Below are 12,289 nucleotides of genomic sequence, written 5' to 3' on the forward strand. Positions count from 1 at the left end.
TACAGGCTTTAAAAATATTTCAAATAATTTATTCTTACTTCCCCTTCCCCTGCTTTTCTCCAAATTGGTGTGTATTGGTGAGATTTAGATGACTCTCATTTTCCTGTTACTAGTTTGGTGTGGGTATTAGGTGAGGAGGGAAGTGAGTGGGCAGTGGTAGCACACAGCTACACCTCAATGAATCTTCTGTTTATTTCTTTGGTTGCCCTTTGTCAAAGTTTATTGTGTGCACTTGTATCCCTTTCTTTGTTTGATCCCTTTGTGATTTGATTTTACTTTAATTTTTCTTCTTTTTCTATTCATTTCATCATGGGTTGGAGAATGAGAGTCTATGATTCATCTATATCCATCGTCCATTTGCCTTACTCTAAAATACTAAAAATCAAATGTAACTCTCCTTGGAGGTAATTCTCACTTAAAGACCAATTCCAAAATGAAGCATGACAGGCTTGAACTGGATCTAAAAAGGATAACCACACAATTTTTAATCATAAAATGAAACGTTTCTTATTTTGATAAATTGGTAAATTCCATTATCTATAATCATTTATAGATACACAGCACTTAATAAGCAGTAGTCTCTTGTGGTTGTTTCTAACCACTAAGCTTTCCTATTTCCTTTATCACTTTTGTACTTACGTACTTCACTTTTCCCCAGGCCACTCATCTTCTCATATGCCAACACCAGTATTTTCACTAGAATATGTAACTTTCCATATACAAAAGCAAGCACATACTGTGTACCCTATGAACTGCCAGGGCTTTTCTGGTGGTCCAAGAGCAGAACGAAATCACTTACACACACTTGACCCATGAATAGCTCTCTTTCTATTTGGGAAGATTGGCTTTGGATGAGTGCACAGCTTTAGAGACATTCACCTGGAGCTGAAGAAGGAAGAGGGTAGCACATCAGCTGAATCAACCCAACAGTCAGTGTGAGGTGACAGATGCTGTGGTGTAATCAGCCGCTATTCTAGAAAACTCACTGTTTCTGTACAAGACTTTTGTATTCTGTTTAGCATCAATGGGCAGAAAAATTCCACCCACATTTCACTACTCATGGTGCAGCCTGGAAAAACTCCGCATGAGGTTTGGTTCCACAGAAGCACAGCTACACAATTTGACTCTTATACAAATGTAAATGTGTTCACATCCCTGTGAAAGCTAAATTTTTGAGAACAGCAAACCCGACTTGTTTTCCATTAGCTCTAGGGTACATCCATTTCCTCTAAGTTCTATGGGAAACAACTGTACCAAGGAACTGGGAGCAGAAAAGACAAAATAACTGCATTAAGTGAAGTGTTTCCCCTTTCATTCAGATTGCTGTGGCTGATATTAGAGCTTTTTCAGAGGCAGGCAGGCAGGGCACGCAGGTGCGTGGACAGGGCAGGGAATGGGTGTGCAGGTTGCAGACACCACTTTCCGCTGAATCAAGAGATAGAGGGCAGCAAAGCAGGGTGGTTGGAAGCCAGGTTCTGGGGCCAGGAGCCTGGTTTTGAAATTTGAAACCACTACTTACTAGCTTCATGACATTAGGCAAGTTACTTTCTTAATCTGATTTTTCATCAGTTTCTCTGTATAAAGGATGAGTAATAATAGGCCCTATCATAAAATTGTTCAATGATTGAGTTTGATTACATATTAAATATATTTATGAAAATTTCTTTCTCTCCACACACATACTCTTTTTCTCTCTTTGTCTCTCTCTCTCTCTCTCTCTCTCTTTCTCTCTCTCTCTCTCTCAAGAATTAATTGTCTAGCACATAGTAAGCCCTGAAAAAAAATCTGTTAAGTTATATAAAGAACCAGTGAGTGGTACTTTCCACATACAATAGGGTTAAGGTTCTGTGGATAAATCTAATTTTTGGTCAAAAACATCTAAAAGCTGTCTCTGTTATAAAACCGTGTTTTCTTCTGGGCCACTTTGAGGGTATAGTTAGTTATAGTTCATGCCATATATTTCCTCAACAAATATCTTTGTAAATGATGCTATAGTCACTTCCTTAATGGGCTCAACATGGCAGTATAACTTACTTACCAAGTCACTTTGTCAACTTTTGAATATTGTTCTAACCTGCAGAAATTTGAGAAATACCAGATGATATGCATTATGAGAAAGTATCAATAATAATGCATGTTAAAGCATTCATACTTTCATTAGTTAAAAATGATTCATTTATTCAAATTCATTCTGACTTGTGGTTTAAGACTTAAATTCCCATGGCAATCTATGTTTGTAGAAGTCCATTGGTAGTTACCTGAGCCAAGTAATTAAAGAGAGAAAAGTACTTTTTCTTAAACAAGAATGAATAAAAATTACCTAATATTAGCAGATGTAGCTTTATTATTGGTGAAATAAAATAGTAAGGCAGTGAATAATCGGGGCCTCTGTTCATAGGCTGAACATAGAGTGAGATATTAAACTCTAAGAGGGCTAATCAGGATTTATAGTTAGCAAATTAAGTAAATAACCCTTGTAAGACAGTCAAGTTAAGATGTGCTGGAATGGCAGTCCTTTTTTTTTTTTTAAGATTTTATTTATTTATTCATGAGAGACACACACACACAGAGAGAGAGAGAGAGAGAGAGAGAGAGAGAGAGACAGGCAGAGGGAGAAGCAGGCTCCATGCAGGGAGCCCGACGTGGGACTTGATTCCAGAATTCCAGAATCATGCCCTGGGCTGAAGGCAGCCACCCCCCCCCCCCCAACGGTAAACCGTTGGGACACCGGGGCTGCCCTGGAATGGCAGTCTTTTTGCTTTAAATCACCTTTCAATTTCAGGGGAAAAAAAAAAAAAGGAGTGCCATGTATGAGTGAAAGTGCATTTTAAAAAATTCTAAGGAATATGAAACCATTCAATGAGTAATAATAATCACTACTTTTTTTTATATGCAACGTTGCTTCATTTGATCTTTATAACTACTCTATGAGGTAAATGAAGCAGGTACAATTTTCTATCTCCCCTTTGTAGATATAGTAACTGAGTCTCTAGATCATTTACTAACTGACCAGGGTTTTCTCTGGGTGCCCAGGAGAGCCCAGGAACAAACCCAGGCAAATCTGCCCCACTCCTTTGTCTCACCACCCTACCACAGTGCCACTTATATAATGTGAGACCCTTACTTCTAAGCAATATTGTGACCGCTTAAGAGACAGAGGGTTGTGGACGGAGTGAAGGTAAAGGAAAGAAGGTATGGAGGGATAGACAAAGCAAGACACAATGACAGCAGGGATGAATGGTGGGAGAGGAAAACAAAGGTCTGAAGGGTTGGGGGTGGGGCTCACAGGTTACAGGGCGAGTGTCCTTGTTGTCACACCCTCTAAACATTGTGACATCATCTGTAGCTCTGCTAGATAGTTCTTTTTTTTTTAGTTTTTTTTTTTTTTTTTTTTTTTAGATAGTTCTTTAGATGTTGTTATTGGTGGTGGTTGGGTTCCTTATAGGAAAGTAACCTGTTTTGTGTTCATTCTTTGAAGTTTTTAACTAGTCTTTTTGGCTCTACCTTTCTTCTTTCCTTCATTTCTTTTACTCATCTAAATATTTATTTCCCTGTAGAATAAAGTCATATATATATTATATATAATATATATAATATATATATTTTTAAATGTCTTGAGTTTTAGAAATATACCTTAAAACTTCATATCTAGTCAATTTTCCCCCTTCGCCATTCTTTATTATTGCCTTTAAGAAATTCTTCAATGATAAGAGAACATGCACTATTACTCCAGGGATAGAAAAGGTTTAACTTCAATCCATTCCTAATAGTCCACTTTCTTGACAAGTATAAAGTAAATTTATAAGAGCTGAATTTCCAATATAAATGTCAATCCTGTCTTCCCTGGTCTTCTATTAGAGAAACTTGGGTTTTCGTACAATTGATCTTTTAGGTTTAACACAAACCCATAATAGTGTTTTCATTAGCAGTTTTATTTTCCTCTGCCTTGAAAATCAAATGATGATGTCCCCTTTGCCTTTACTAACTTCATAGGGTATTCAGAAATATAATTTTGAGAATGAACAATTATACAAAAATAGGCCCATTCTTTATGCACCATCTGAATTAGCTCTGTGTTCATTCAGTTGAGACTCAAATGCCTGGCAGAGATTAAACACCTCTCCTGGTGGTATCTTTAGATCTAAGAGTCACTGTTAGGTTTCAGTACTGTAGTTTTATCAATTCCAAATCCTGAATTGATTGCTTTCTCATGGGTAACACTCCCTATCATTGGGCAAGGTGTTGTGCATATCTGTTTTTTTTTTTTTTTTTTTTTTTTTACCTTGTGGAAAAAGACGAAACAAAATAAAAGCTTCAGCTAAAGAATTAGATACTGGAACATAGTGATTGATGATATTGGTGAGCTAAAGAGCTTAGGGCTACTTCTAGTTCTTTTATTCTGGTTGTGTGAATTCCAAGTTACCAATCCCTTGGGGACCCACAATTTCCCAATCTCCAACAACTGGGGATGCCACAAAAATTCTAGATGAATAATTTTTTTTATTTTTCTCAAAATTAGTTTTATACAGAGCCCCAAATTTATATGAGACCAAGTGAAAGCTGTCTTGATTTCTTTGGGGTGGTGGGAGTAGAAGCCTCATCCCCAAACCTACTGAATCTATGATACACCATGTATCATAATTTGAAAGTCACTGGCCTAAAAAATTTTAAGGGTATTTCCAGTTGTAAATGTATTGAGGTCTGTCTTGCAGCAGGAATAATCTGAAGTTTCTTCCAGCAGGGGAATCTCTGCTTGCTCAAAAACTTCAAGTAAGTACTATCTACCAAGGAATAATTATTATAATAATAACAATTATTATTATCATTCCCCTCTCAGTCAAATGTATAATACACATAGTTTGGTGTGTGGTCCTTCTGATTAAGAAGGTATTTGCTTGGCATTTTCATAAGAGTAGAGGGAAGAATAACACCCAGTAATTTTAACTGTTTTATAAGTTTTAAAAGTCATCCTAACATAAACTTAGGTATAAGTTAGATGGCCCTTACAACTTTATCAAAGATGAAAAGAAGGCATTATGGTCTAATGTAGTAATCATATTTATTTCTGTTCTTGACTTTTTGGTAGTTTATATAAAATATGCTTACTGGCCCATTTGCTCATTTAACTTGCACTATTTGTCCTTACCTGAGCTAAATCATAGGCCAGCTTCATGTAAAAGATTGAAGGCTTCTCCCCTTTCACATAAAAATGGTTATTATCTACCCAAACAAGGCAAGGAAGCAGAAAAAGAAAGGGTAGTTTTGCCAAAACTCACCTTTGCCTTAGACTGTTCAGGGGTAAAGCTTTTATTCCTTAGAATACAAAAGTAAACAATAAATTATTTAACATTCAGGCAAATGGAAGAGTTGCATAATATTCTAGCTTTGAAGAGGGTCCCATGATTTTCTTTGCAATTTTGTAAATTCTCAAGACAATCAACACCTTAATTATAATATATATTTAAAAACCAATATGGTTAGGTGAAATAAGTCAGAGAAAGACAAATTCTGTGTAATATCATTTATATGTGGAATCTAAAAAAAGCCAAACTCATAGAGACAGAGATTAGAATAGTGTTTACCATGGGCTAGGGGATGGGGGAAATGGGGAAATATTGATCAAAGTGTATACTCTTCCTGCTAGAAGATGAATAAATTCTGGAATGTAATGTACACCATGGTGATTATAGTTAACAATATATATACTTGAAGGTTGCTAAGAAAGTAGATTTTAAGTGTTCTCACCACAAACAAAAAAAGCTAATTATATAGCACGATGGAGGTGTTTGTTAACTAACACTATGGTGGTAACCATTTTGCAATATATAAGTGTTCCAATCATTATATTGTACATCTTAAACTCATGCAGTGTTACATGTCCGTCATATCTCCATAAAGCTGAAAAGATTCGGAGAATTTGCTAAAAACCAAATCAATATGATGAAAGTAACTTGATACCCAAGCCTAATTCAGAAGCTCAGATCAAAATTACTTTGTACTCTGCCCACCCCACAAATTCTAGAAAATTGAGATGATTAGAAATCTGTGCTGACCTTCCTTGTACTGCTTATAGTTTATGCTGGGTAAACTTTCAGCACCATATACTGTGCATTTGTGTCTTGAATTTATGTGTTGACAGTGCATGAAATAAAATGTTTCAGATCCTTCAGAAAAGCTTTACAGCCTAACCTCAGAAGAATTACCAGCCTTCAACAACCATTCGTTGAACATAAGTCAGACTACACTAGATTTCTGTAAGACCTCAACTGCAAGAGGCCCCTGCGCAGTTGAGGAATGGAGGTAGGTTAAGCCTGCAGCCCATATCCATATGTAAATATAGTGCATACTGAAATTTTTGATGAGCCCCAAATAGTTATCTTTACTATATAAAGAAGGAGTGTCCTTATGTGTGCACTTTACATGGCCATTCTTTATCAAATGTCTAGGCCTTTTGTTGACCTATTACCAGGACTTAGTAAAAGTCTTATGAAGTGGTTACTTGACTGTGAAGAGATAATTCTCTGCTCCACAATGTGTGTCAGCAAAAAGAAAAGATATTTGGAATTTTATAATCATTCAGCCTTTCTTCTTATACTGAAAGACAGTTGCTTTGCTTGCATTAATTAACTTAATAAATTTCAATACTTTGCACTAATAGAATCTTAATGTGAATAAGGTTTTTAGAATATTGAGAAGAGTCTTTCTTAAAATCGAGTCAAGATTGTTAATGATAGCATATTTTAAATTGTATCATTTCATTCTTTTCCTCATGTGAAAAACATTTAGGGATGATCAGTCTATAGAGAGCACAGGTTATACTAATAAATGCTTCAGAAAGTAGTTCATCGTGTTGATCTATTATTGACATGCTGGAATCTCTTTAAAAAAGGATGAGGGATTTTTTCCAGAAGGATCGAGATAAATGTAAAATAAAAGTTCCTTGAATTGTAAATTCCTTTGATTGGTTTGAAGTCTGATACTGCAGTGAAAGGGAATCAAGAGTCCATTAGTCTGTCTTTCTAAAGGACAAAATCGTTTAGCTGTGGTCCTTGGATTTTTGCATTTCTAACACCACTTACATTTTTAAAAAGAGGGATCAATATAAAATTGCTATTTTTTTCCCTAAAAAGCTTTCTTAAAACAAAGTAACTAAACTTAAGGTATACCCTCGGCATTATTTCATGAAAGAAAGGACATTTAATACTAAAAATATAAAGGAACAAACAGAATAAAGCACAGTTCTTTAAAATTAAAAAAAATGTCATGAAAAAGTCATTACCTTGCCCTTATTTTCTCTTCTTAGAGTAGCGAAAATTTTTATCTCAGTCAGATCTGCCCTGGTCCACAGATCAGAGCTTAGGAACAGCTGATTTAGCCTCTGTTGGGCATTTAAAAGGTTCCCAAAAAATATCCATCGCAGGATGAATGAAGTATTTTATGTTATTTGGTGGCATACATGGGCTGAAATTCTAGATAACTTGGACAAAAAAATCTGAGTCATACAAACTCCTTTCTGTTGCCCTACTTCCCTCCCTATAGCTGACACCTATAGGCTAGAGTTTCTAGCAGTTCCTTTCCCCAATAAAATGTAACAAAATAACTAAATAATTGCTGCGATTAATTTTGGCTTTGGCATATCTTGACTGGCTATCCACATCGTCCTAATTTACTGTACACAAAAGAGGTGATTTATCTGGCAGTCTATTCATTGGGATTCTATTAAAAAGCCAATGTAATGATGAATGTTCTTAATGATGACCCTGAGGCTCTGCAAGTTCCTGAAGTGCCTTTTGAATCATCAATGAAAGACACAACCAGAGACCATAAAATCTCCCCTTGGTTCCACTGTGGCTTTATTTCTTGGGAGAGGGAGAGTGATGAGAATTTCTCATTAAAAGGAGGCTTGGTATATTGGGCACGTTGAAAATTATGGCCCCAGACTGAGACAGCCCCCTCACATCTGCCTGCCTCCAATGACTTCAATGCATGTCATATTGATCAGAAGATAAATGAAGAGTTGAAACCTGGTTCTGTATATTGTGTATTGATCTTTTAATGTATTTCCAGCTCTTCTGAAAGAGATACTGAAACTCAGTCTTTGCTGACACTTTCTGAAAGCAGCACAGATGAGGAGGAAGAGGATTTTCTTGACAAGCAACATGTCATCACACTACCATGGTCATAGAGTGCCTAATGATGATGATCATTTGTTCATTACTTTTTCCATTTTGTACCTAAAGTAAAGCAAACAGCTGAAAAAGTGACCAAGTGATTACCTGTCCAGGTGCTGGAGATTTTGATTATTAATGTTTCTGATATTTCAAGGTTTTCAGACTAATAAAAGTTAATGAAATTATAAATTTAAGGGCTTTTTCTTCCAAATGATTTATTGTATGTCACACTATATTGCAGATCATATTAGGAAAATTAGGTGAATTTGTAAAAATAGCAGTTATAATTATGTCTCTAGAACCTACTATAGGTTAGAACATGATTGCATTTAAAGAAATATTTAATTGTTGGATTGTATTTAAATAATTGTGTCCTCATAAGAGTATACATTGGATCACCAACTCATACTTGGCAATACCATTAATTGAGCCTACAATCCATATTTTACTTTGGTAATTACTATTTCGTTTTCGTTTTTGTTGTTGTTGTTGTTGTTTTTATTCTGTTAGGGTTTTTGACATTTAGAAAAGTTCTGCTAACTTCAAACTTTGTTGCCAGAAGAGAAAAAGAGGACCCAATATAAAGCAGAAGTAACACTTGTCATTCTAGTATGACATAGAAACATATACTTGAGAATGCAGAAACCCACCCCCACCCCAAGCATCTTACTTTGAGGGTCAGTGTGATGGTTAATTTTATGTCAACTTGGCTAGACTATGGTACCCATATATTTGGTGAAACTATATTCTAAATGTCTCTGTGAAGGTATTTTTTTAGATGAGATTAACATTTAAATAAATAGACTTTGAGTAAAGCTGATCACCCTTCATGGTGTTTGTGGGTCTCATCTAATCAGTTTGAAACTTTTTTAAAAAATATTTTATTTATTTATTCATGAGAGACAGAGAGAGAGAGAGAGAGAGAGAGAGAGAGAGAGAAACAGAGAGAGAGAGGCAGAGACCTAGGCAGAGGGAGAAGCGGGCTCCGTGCGTGGAGCCTGATGTGGTCGATCCCGGATCCTGGGATCACGCCCTGAGCCAAAGGCTGACTCTCAACTGCTGAGCCACCCAGGTGTCCCAAATCAGTTTGAAAATCTTAAGAGAAAAAAGACGCAAGTCCTCCAAAGAGGAGGGACTGCTGCCTTCATATTGCCTTTGGGCTCAAACTGCAGCATCAACTCTTTCCTAGGTCTCCAGCCTTCTGTCCTGCCCTGTAGATTTTGAATTTGCTAGCTGACACAATTGGTTCTGTTTGCTTGGAGAACCCTGACTAATACAAATACTTGTTGCTGGATTCTTGTGATAATGAAAGAAAATAACCCATATAGAGGTGTTCTCCTGGTCTTGAGTAGTAGGAGATCTTGGGGTTGATGGGTTTCCGTGCTTTACATGGTGTTTTGATTCAAGGGTTTAACAAAAGAGCAGAAGAAGACAGGCACAGGGATGGTTTTATGACTGTCATTTGGTGACATTTTAGGACAGTTTCCCCTTAAGGGGTTTATTGACATCAGGAAAACAGACTTGCATGTTGGCTATGCCATCAGCAGAGCATAGCCATACATATCTCAAAGATCAAACTTTTTTTTCTTCCCTATGATTTTGGGTAAATAACTTCTTGTATAAGACTGATTATTGTTTGGTTTAATTTATCTTTGATAATTTTTTTCCCTGGGATCAATATATACTGTACTGGTATTCACAGAGGTCACCTACTGCCAGGATAAAAAATAATGAAGATACCTATTTTTTATGCCTTTTAATAGGTCTAAAAATGCCCTTTAATTGGGTCTAAAACTGCCCTTCATTAAAAGTGATTAACATAAATGAACAATAAGCAATAGGAAATCCAATCATACTATCAAAAAGAAATTTCTCTAAAGAAATAAATATCTTAAAATTAAGAGTGTGGCTCCTCTGAAGCTTTCACTGTCCTCTGAACACTTCCTCTGTCACCATCCTGGAGAGATAACAGTGAGCCACCCTTGAATCCTCATCATGTCTGTTAAAGGTCCTTCTGGCATCTTGTCCTGAGGCTGATAGCTTTCTGAATTTTAGTAGTTATAGTTAAACTGGAGATTGCCTGTTCATCAGGTAAAATAGGAAGAAAATGGATTATTTTTGTTTTTAGCATGTCTGCTCAGGTTTGAAATTTCCTGACTCTCTCTACCGTCCTTTGCTGTAAAACCTCTTCCTTTTTCCTTCTGATACAGAAGAAAATTCCCCCCTCACTGCAATTTATACAAGTCCAGTGTCTTTCACAAAGTGAAAGGAGGTGTTGTTCTATTCTCATTAAGGACGGGGGACCACTACTATTCCTTCTGTGTATCCGGGCATAGCTTGTGTCTTCTATGAACTAGCTCAGAAAGAGATTTTATAACATGCAGTTACCTTTTACAATTTAAAATTTTAAAATAAAAATAAATCTGAGAATTAGTTATTAGTTATTATTGGCCAGTACCTGGGATAAGGCGTATACCATTGACTTTGTCATTTGACTTCCAGTATGACATTGAAATTAAACATGAGGGTCCTCTGTGGCAGAGCAGACCCCCTTCTGCCTTTATTTGCTTCCCATAACCACACATTTAGAAAAGTTCCTTAATTCCTTTGCCATTAGTCTAATGAGGAAATAAAAACTAAATAAGATTAGAGCCTTTGCCTGAAGCAGTTTCAATGTGTTCTCTCATTTTGAAGCTCAGGCTTAAAATCAGTGTTAAAGGCATGCACCTAGTTCTGACTGTGGAATTGAGAGAGTTACAGACATTCCAGAAGAATCACAACCATGTTTCCAGTGCTAACGTTATCACATTGTGCCTCTAGCAAGCCCTGGACAAATGATCACATGGTTTTATATGCATGTTGGTATTTACTAGTTAATACTCAGACTTGCCTCATGGTGTAATAGTCATATGAAATTCTATAGTCTTACAACTCTGGACATACACATATTGGAAACAAATTGACGTTAAATTATATTTGATAGTTTGAGTATGATGTTTGATATTTATTGAAGTCATTCACATCCAGTGCACTCTGAGTACGACACAACACAGGCCACTTAATGCTGTGCCTGATATGTGAAGCACACAGAAAACCTTTCTTGAACAAGGTATGTCACAAAATGGATCCATCTCTGTAAGAGGGCACTCAGGTATTTTAAATAATGCCTTGATTCAGAAAAAAACAAAACAAATCAAAACAGAAAAACAGTTCTCTTTGTCCCTATGATTCAGTGGTTGGAAAGATCTTAAGCAATGCTTATCTCATCTTGGTTTTAGTTACATAGTATTTCTCATCTCTAAGTTCTCAAAATGTACCTTCTGAATGAGACTTTTTCAAATTTTTGTCTAAACTAATCTCCTATGTTCCTTTCTCTTTATTCTTTCTTATGGCATCCCTGCTTTTCCTTTCATAGTACTTCATAGCATATTAATTTATGGTGTGATTTTTTTAAAAGATTTTATTTATTCATGAGAGACACAGACAGAGGGAGAAGTAGCCCGATGTGGGACTCAATCCCGGGTCTCCAGGATCACACCCAGGGCTGAAGGTGGCGTTAAGCCGCTGAGCCATCTGGGCTGCCCAAGTGTGATTTTTGAATGTATGTCAACCAGACTATACATTTTCAATGGAACATGGATTATGCCCATTTTGTACACCACTACACACTTTGCCTATACCGTTTGCCTAGCTCACACTGCTGGTTATCAGGAATGAATGAGTGAATGAATGTACAGAATCCAATGATAAGCCATCTCAGTCCGTAATTTTTCCCAAGGGGAGACAGTAAGATATATAAAATGAGAGAAACATGGGTTATCAGGTTACACTATTTACTAGTTAGTATATAACTTATTTGAACGTGTTTTTCATCATGAAAGAAAAAAAAAAAAAAAAACACTGAGTCTACTTAGCTCAGAGGAATGTTGTGGGCACCCAAAGCAGTAGTGAATGTGGAAACATGTTGGGAATTGAAATGCTCTCTGTCATGCTATTACCATCACTTTTCATGAGTTTACACTGCAGTCATTGAATAGACAAATTAATGGATGGATCAATTAGTGAATTCAGGATCAAGTTAATAAATGATACACAAAAGTCACTCAATATCTAAAGTG

The 12,289-nt window shown here is 36.2% G+C and overlaps 1 protein-coding gene across 2 annotated transcripts in view; it reads left to right on the forward strand.

Annotated features, from left to right (window-relative positions):
• Window positions 1-8,360, forward strand: part of ZBBX (zinc finger B-box domain containing) — a 113,507-nt gene extending 105,147 nt beyond the window's left edge. For both annotated transcript variants that reach the window (XM_072752309.1, XM_072752310.1), the window contains 2 exons: window positions 6,162-6,300; window positions 8,068-8,360. In XM_072752309.1, coding sequence (XP_072608410.1) covers window positions 6,162-6,300; window positions 8,068-8,185 — 257 coding nt within the window. In that variant the 3' untranslated portion in view covers window positions 8,186-8,360. The remainder of the gene's footprint in view (window positions 1-6,161; window positions 6,301-8,067) is intronic.
• Window positions 8,361-12,289: the final 3,929 nt, after the last annotated feature.

The sequence above is a fragment of the Vulpes vulpes genome, chromosome 3, assembly GCF_048418805.1.
Source record: "Vulpes vulpes isolate BD-2025 chromosome 3, VulVul3, whole genome shotgun sequence".
Lineage (NCBI taxonomy): Eukaryota > Metazoa > Chordata > Mammalia > Carnivora > Canidae > Vulpes > Vulpes vulpes.